The sequence below is a fragment of the Limulus polyphemus genome, unplaced genomic scaffold (assembly GCF_000517525.1).
Source record: "Limulus polyphemus unplaced genomic scaffold, Limulus_polyphemus-2.1.2 Scaffold10919, whole genome shotgun sequence".
Classification (NCBI taxonomy): Eukaryota; Metazoa; Arthropoda; class Merostomata; order Xiphosura; family Limulidae; genus Limulus; species Limulus polyphemus.
Window position 1 is genome coordinate 520 of NW_013676529.1, and position 7,383 is coordinate 7,902.

The 7,383-nt window shown below is 31.6% G+C and overlaps 1 protein-coding gene across 1 annotated transcript; it reads right to left on the reverse strand.

Moving 5' to 3' along the window:
• Positions 1-1,054: 1,054 nt before the first annotated feature.
• Positions 1,055-7,057, reverse strand: LOC106476570 (glycogen synthase kinase-3 beta-like; the record flags this gene model as incomplete). The annotated part of the gene is made up of 3 exons (XM_013937215.1): positions 6,428-7,057; positions 1,472-1,662; positions 1,055-1,138 (listed from the first exon to the last, which is right to left on the reverse strand). Coding segments are annotated over exons 1-3 (372 nt in total), but the record flags the coding sequence as incomplete, so codon positions are not given.
• Positions 7,058-7,383: the final 326 nt, after the last annotated feature.

The window sequence follows — 7,383 nt, forward strand, 5'->3', positions numbered from 1 at the left end:
AACCTCAAAGCATCACTAACTAAGGCTTATTCCCTTTGTCACTCTGTCGAGAATGCTTTCACACTCATTTTTTTTGGTAATGCTCAACAATATACATTGTTGCTTAACAATAAAACTGTCACCTGATTATTCTTAGACCAACTATGATATTTATGTTGAATGGTCAATATTCATGTTGATTTGTTAGAAAGGTTTGTTTTTATTCTTTTTTTTATAACTTTGGTGACAGCAAAATAGTTTAATTCAGATGTTTTATGACACTGAGTTGTAACCAAAAGCAAAATAAAATTTACCAAATAGTTCTTCAGCTAAGCCTTATGTTGCGTTTATGTATTAGGCCTAATGGTTAAATTAGACTACAAGTAGGCCTACTATTACTAACATTATAGAGTCAGTGTTTAAAAGGTTTTAAGTAGTGAATAAATGTTAATTAATAAATATTCTTTTGGTATTTCAACACGTATATTACTTACTTGGCCTTAAAACATAAAGAAAAATTAAACGTTTACTGCTACCAAATATCTTTTATCTTTTGTACAGTCGAAAGAGTTAAAATCTGTGTTAGAACGTCCACACTACATTTTTAATTTCTGACTTAAAATACAGCAAAAATTCTCAAGAGTGCTATTTAAGTCTCTTTCAGAGTGCACACGTACTTTTGTTCATGATAACATTTAATTTTTCTGTATAGTTTTTACTACAAGTGTGGTGGTTAAAGAATTACTGATGAAATAAGAGTAGATACGTCATGGAGGTACAGACAAAAATTGTTTTATTTAAATTATATAATTCTAATATTTAAGAAATAAATTGACTAATACCATAATGTAGTAATTACTTGTAGCCATGACATGGCAAACATGTACGAGATAAAAATATACATCGTGAAGTGAGTTTCGCAACCATCACATGTTAAATATATGTATAGTATACACAAAACAGTACCTATGAAATACTAAAAAGAATCATGACGTACTCTTGCATTAAACTGACTTACATTTAGAGAAGTACAAATGTATCAAGATGAAAAAAAAAAGGATTTCCTTACACTTACCCTTTCACCACGAGAATAAAAGAAATATTTCAGTTTGACAATATTACAATGATGTAGTCTTCTCATTATCTGCAATTCTCGATTCTACAAAAAACAAAAAATTGTATGTGGTCCTAGTCGTAGTTTTTCTTAATAGTACTCTAGCTGAAATTTTGAAGAAGCAAAATACAAGGTGTTTTTCTCTAATTTTGTACTCAACAATTTAAATGTTTCTCATAAAAATTATCATTATTTATCTTCCTTCAAATGATATGTTACATAAATATTAAAGAAATGGCACACATGCAAGTTTCTGTTTAAACAAAAAGGATGTAGAAACTTTCAGTGTATTCATGTATAATAAATGAACAAACTCAACCAAAAGATTAATAATTCTCCAAATAGACCAAATTTAGATACATAATTGTGCATTTTTACTTTAAATCTTTTGTCTTGTAAAACTTTTTTGATTGCCACCATTTCCCCAGTGTCGACAAGTCGGGCTTGGTAAACCACACCAAAAGACCCGTTTCCAATGACTTTCATATCAGTGTAGGATACTTCCTGTGGTCTGTCAGGTCCTTGACCTGGAGTTGCCAAAACTGTAGTCACCTTACCTCCATCTTTACCTACAGAAAGGTAAATAACAGATAAATAAAATAAAAACTAGATGTAATAGAGCAGATCCTAGAAAAATTGCGAAAAGGATAAAATACTTACAGACTTTATATCAGTAGTTCCATAAAATCCATTTGATAACCAAATCAATTTTAAACAGTTATGTTCTATGGCATGAGTGCTATTGTTTAAAATATATTTTTGAAGTTTTTTGCTATGCGTGTACATTACAGTACATTTTTATTTTATGATTAAGGTACCCTTTTTTTACTCATTTATTCAAACGTTTTATACACCCCATGCATCGATCTGTTTTTTTCTTATGATTTCCAGCAAGTTTATTTCAAAACTTACTCCTGATCTTTTAAACAATATTTATCACGATTACCAACATAAAACTAAAAAACATTCTGATTCTGTGATTCTAAAAATTATAAAACATTAAAGTTTATTCAAATACTTATTTCTCCTTTTTTTTTGTCTGCAAGTACCAGAAAACAATGAAAATTTTAATAAAATCAACTACACTTTAAATTAGAAAAAATTACTTTGGTTTTGTTTACTTCCTATGACAAATTGACCTACTATTACTTTTTTAATAAAAGATTACAATGTCTCATAAAACTTAAGCTTCAAGTAATAAAATCAAAAAGCCAATGTGATTCTTCAATTACAAGGTTGAACAAAATGGAAAACTTGAATTAACAGGCCACTCAATTCCACAAGCCTGAATGAATCTGTGTGTTCACAACTCCTGAAATACATAGTTTTCACCACAGGATTTCTCAAGCAAAGCCAAGATAAAACAACAATAAAGCACACAGAACTAAGTACTGTAATGTTTATTGAAGCAAGATATCAAAGTAGCTATGACCTAATGAACCAACAACACAGAATCTCACAAACTTCAAGATATTCTTGAATGCACATTTCTGATGATCATAATGCAGAAGTCTACTAGTACACCAGACAGTCCAAGCTGACATGTGGGTGTTCATTAACAACTTGAAATACCTGAGCTTTTGCTATCACGATCATTCTTGATATTTTTTTTTACTCTGTTCCCAGCTGATCCAAAATGTACTCTCACCAGCCACAAGTTCCCAATCGAGAAAGCAAGGGATCATCAATGGGTAGTTATTACATACATCAATTCTCCAGTGTGCATGCAAACTGCCAGGTGCTACGACTTGGATGATTTATGAACCTTTCCACCAATGAAACACTGGTGTCTTCATGTACACTTATTCAAAAAAATGCAATGTTTATTTAAACAATAATAGAAGTCTTTTGATCCACATCAAGAAAGGCATAATTACTGTCAACAGAGCTGGGCAAATAACTCGACGAGTATCATGTCAATTGGAGTCACATAAAATTGATTAATCAATTGAAATTAATGTTTCTAATTATTTGAATTATCCACATAATGGAAATATATATATAATCATGATTTCTCATTATTTTTTGATTAATTCAAATTTGTTCGGCATAATCAGCATTTTGCCTATTCAAAATAATGACCAATTTTATATCCATGAAAATCTCATTATCCTCTTCCTCTACTAAATCAAACAAGTTCTGTTTTCTATTGTATCTTCTTTTTTCATTTATTTCTTCCAAACACTTTTCAATCGACTGCCATTCTTTCATTTCTTGGTGGACTGACTTGAAATTTGGTAGGGTTATACATTGGTCCAATACATCCAGACACCTATTTCTTTCTTTTTTAATTAGAACTTTTTATGGATTTTACAGGGTCAAAGGTCAAACAACCCAAAAATGTATATTTTGGGATCCTGTGCAGTCATATTAAAGACAATGGAGATGAAAATTGGTACAAATATATAAATGTTCATGCTCCCAACGTTGACTGAACTCTATTTATAACAACCTTCTTCTTTCTTCCTCCAACTCAGTCTTCTATCCAATTAGCCAACTTATCCCCCACACCTACAGAGATGACATTCTTAACAAGCCTTTTATCTAACACCTTTTCAAATGCTTTCTGAAACTCCCGATACACCAAATCTAAACCCATTCCCTCATCTACATAAGCAGTAACCTCTTCAAAGAATGTTAAAAGCTTAGCAAGTCAAAAGTTTCCACTTGTAAAACCATGCTGACTATCCAATAAAATTTTAAACTTTGTTAAATGACTTAGTAAAGCATTTTTACCAGACTTTTTACAAACTATTCTCACAACTGATGTAAGACTAATTAGTTGTATAATTACTGGGGCAATTTCTATCACCTTCTTTGAAAATAGCATTAACTAACTTCCAACCTTCTGGCACTTGCCCACACTTCACGAAGTTAGAAAAAAGTAGTAGCAAGTGGCTCACATATCCAATGTTTAATCTCCTTCAAAACCCTTGCATATATCAACCATCCTGTATCATCTTTCATTTCAAATCAATAGACAATTTAAATAGATATCTATACGGAGGCTCCGTTTATGCAGAATTCGGCATTATACACACACACACATAAGCACGAACATTTAATAAAACACTCCCTTATATCCAAAAGCCACAGGGATTTGGTAACAAGGAACAAAGCATCCTTTCATAACATCATGCCACCCCACAGTGTTGGCACTACAATAAAACTGTTATCTCCTTGCACTCCGAGTTTCCTTATACTTAATTTCCCATTAAGTTTCAAACTTTGTAAAGTAAAGCTATAACAACTTTTATATTACAGAATATGTTAGCATTATTTTAACTCTGACTTTATGTTTCTTTAAGTCTTTATAGTCAACAGTGATTGGTCCAAAACACTATATCATTATAATGTAAGTCTCTCTTCTTCCACGTAAACAAAATATGCATGCGTCATATCATCATCGCAAAAATAAAACACCACAGCAGCTAGCATGGAGAAGTTAAGTGTATTTAACCCAATAACACAAAATTATTATCTGAACAGATGTAACAGCATGGCATGGTGATTAGGGTGCTCGATTCACAATCTGTGGGTCTTTGGATCTAAACCCAAAATACTATATTTTCATAGCAGAAATCTCTCTTCTTTAATGTAAAAAAAATACTGAAAACACTGTTACAGTGCTACACAGCTGGCTTGAAAAAGTTAGTGTAAATCACACTAACTTGCAAAAATAAAACATTATAAAGTGGCTAGCATGGAGAAGTTAAACAGTGTAGTTAACACAAGAATATTAAATTATCTTAAGAGATGTTCTGGTTTTGACCTGACAAAGCTTAGTGATTAGGGAACTCAATATGAAATGTGCAGATGGTGGGATTGATACAAGTCGCTGAACATGCTCACCATTTAACCATGGGGGCATTATACTATGACGGTCAATCCCAGTATTTGTTGGTAAAGAGTAGCCCACTACTTAGTGATGGGTGTTGCTGGCCAGATGCCTTTTCCTCTAGTCTCCAAACGTTTATCTTTTAAAAAGTGGGTTCCCTGTCATCAAATTTTAAACATGGGTATATTGTCAGGAGTCTCATAGATCTGGTATCCACACCTAGGTTTATCTATATATCACATTAGTTAGATCAGTTATTCTGTATGGATTTGAATGTTGGTACCGTAATGAAAGAACATACGACAGATTTGTCCAGTCTGAAAATACTGGATTGATGGTATTATGAAGAAGGCTAGATAAAAATGGATCAGACTCGTCATTCACAGGGAGAGAAAGAATCACCACACAGGCAGTTAAACGAAGACCTAATGGAACTAAAAAAAAAAAGGAACACTGAGACCAACTTGGATTGGCACTATGAAAAGGACAGCTGGAGATTAATGAGATGATGTGACTTGGTATCGATGTGACTTGGTATCAGTGTACTTGGACCAAGCTTGTGGAGATCCTTTGTGTCACTAGGCATGTAGAACCTTTATAATAATAATGCTATATATTTAGACTATAGAAGCATTTACAAATATAAATTACCCACATTTCAAAGACTTTGTCAGTTCTACCAACCAGTATAATTGATTTGAAATGACTCTGTAGCATTTTTCATAAATGTACATATGGTCTAATTATTATACAGAATTGTTTGTAAGCAAAAACTTCTTATTTATTGTAGTTGTTATAAAAAGTCAAAAAAACTCAAATGATAAAAGTAAAAGCAGTCGCATATCAATCAAATTGTTATAAAAAGTAGACGACTCATATCTACCAAAAGCTAGTGCAAAAATAACATTGTTTCATGTTCATATTAGGCATCAACACTGTCCTAATTATTGAGTGTAGTATAAATTAGTATTTTCAGTTACTTGATCCAGAGCTCTGTGTTCGCCATACTGTTTCAGGTAATTAACCAAAATGCTTAATAACTGTTATATTTCTTATATAATTATTTTATCCAATGTTTAAGCTGCGACTCCACCATTTGTACTAATACTGACACAGCTAAATTAAGGTTAATGAACACAACTATTTTCAGTTGCTTCAAGTTAATTAATTTTTCCACTGCAACCAGAACTACAATATCTCAGTGCTAAAGATTCTGATGCCAATTGATTCAAAACAACTTGACCAGCATGGCAGATTTAAATTTCAGCTCAAGCTTAGGATCACATAAATATAAGTAACAGTTTCTTTACTAGCCCTGTTGAAATAACAACAGTAAAATGTTTTGTTGGAATATTTTTTAACATTATTGTTATTATTGCCTATAAAGTTTTTTTTTCTAACTTTACTGTTAAAACTACTTACATAAAGTTATTAATATCACAATACTATCAATATAGTTCTGTATCAGCCATTTACAGAACTTAAATATTACTTACTGCTTATTTTAATGCCTGGAAAACTAGGGTGTTGTTGTTGTTGCTGCTGCTGTTTATTACCATCAGTGAAGGATGTTGTCCTTGGTCTACCACTCATGATCAAGTAACTTTTGATTTTCTTTTTATTCGTAATTATCGTTCAGTACTACTACTAGTTACTATTTCTTCTTAATTAGTATTCGTTTTGCAACACCTATTTTGATTCGTTTTAAATATCACATTCTAATATTTCTCCTACATGCGTTTAACGTGTGTTTCTCGAATTCACGCATCAAGTAAGCTTGTTTTTCGCTTAGTTTTCAATGTAGTTATCGTAAGTCCTATCGCCGAATTAATTTAGTAGTTAGTACTAATAGTAACAACCTAATTTCTTCCGACGGAGTACCACTAACTAAGCCTAAACTAAAGATAAAGTTAAGCCTAATGGTAGTGCATTACTATTTTTTATACAGCACAATCTCAAATACATTTTTTCTTTAGTTCCTGTATAAATAATTTTTCTTCTAGTGCTGCGTAAGAAACCACAGAAAATAGTGCACTTCACAACAAAATAGATAACTTGTAATTGTATATGGTTAACCATGAAATCTAAGGAAGCATTAATGACGATCGCATTGACCTCTACGTCACTTCGATAGATATCATATGATCTGTGGCGCTGAAATACATTGATCGTAACTTTTTTTTATTATTAAATCTATTTATTTTAGAATCGTAAATGTTTTACAACTTATATCTCCATTATAGTGTTCAACTTGAGTCAATGGGTTTTTATTTTCGTTTATTCATGTATATAATCAATGAAAGGGTTTCTGTTTGTTTTAAATATTTTCCACTACATTTTGGTAAGAGAAAACGACTTTGACTTTCCAAAAAACATTAAAAAACTCTTCTTTTTTTTCTGCTAACGTTTTGTTATTACGGCTTCGTCAGTGCTAACAGTGTAAGAACTAAAT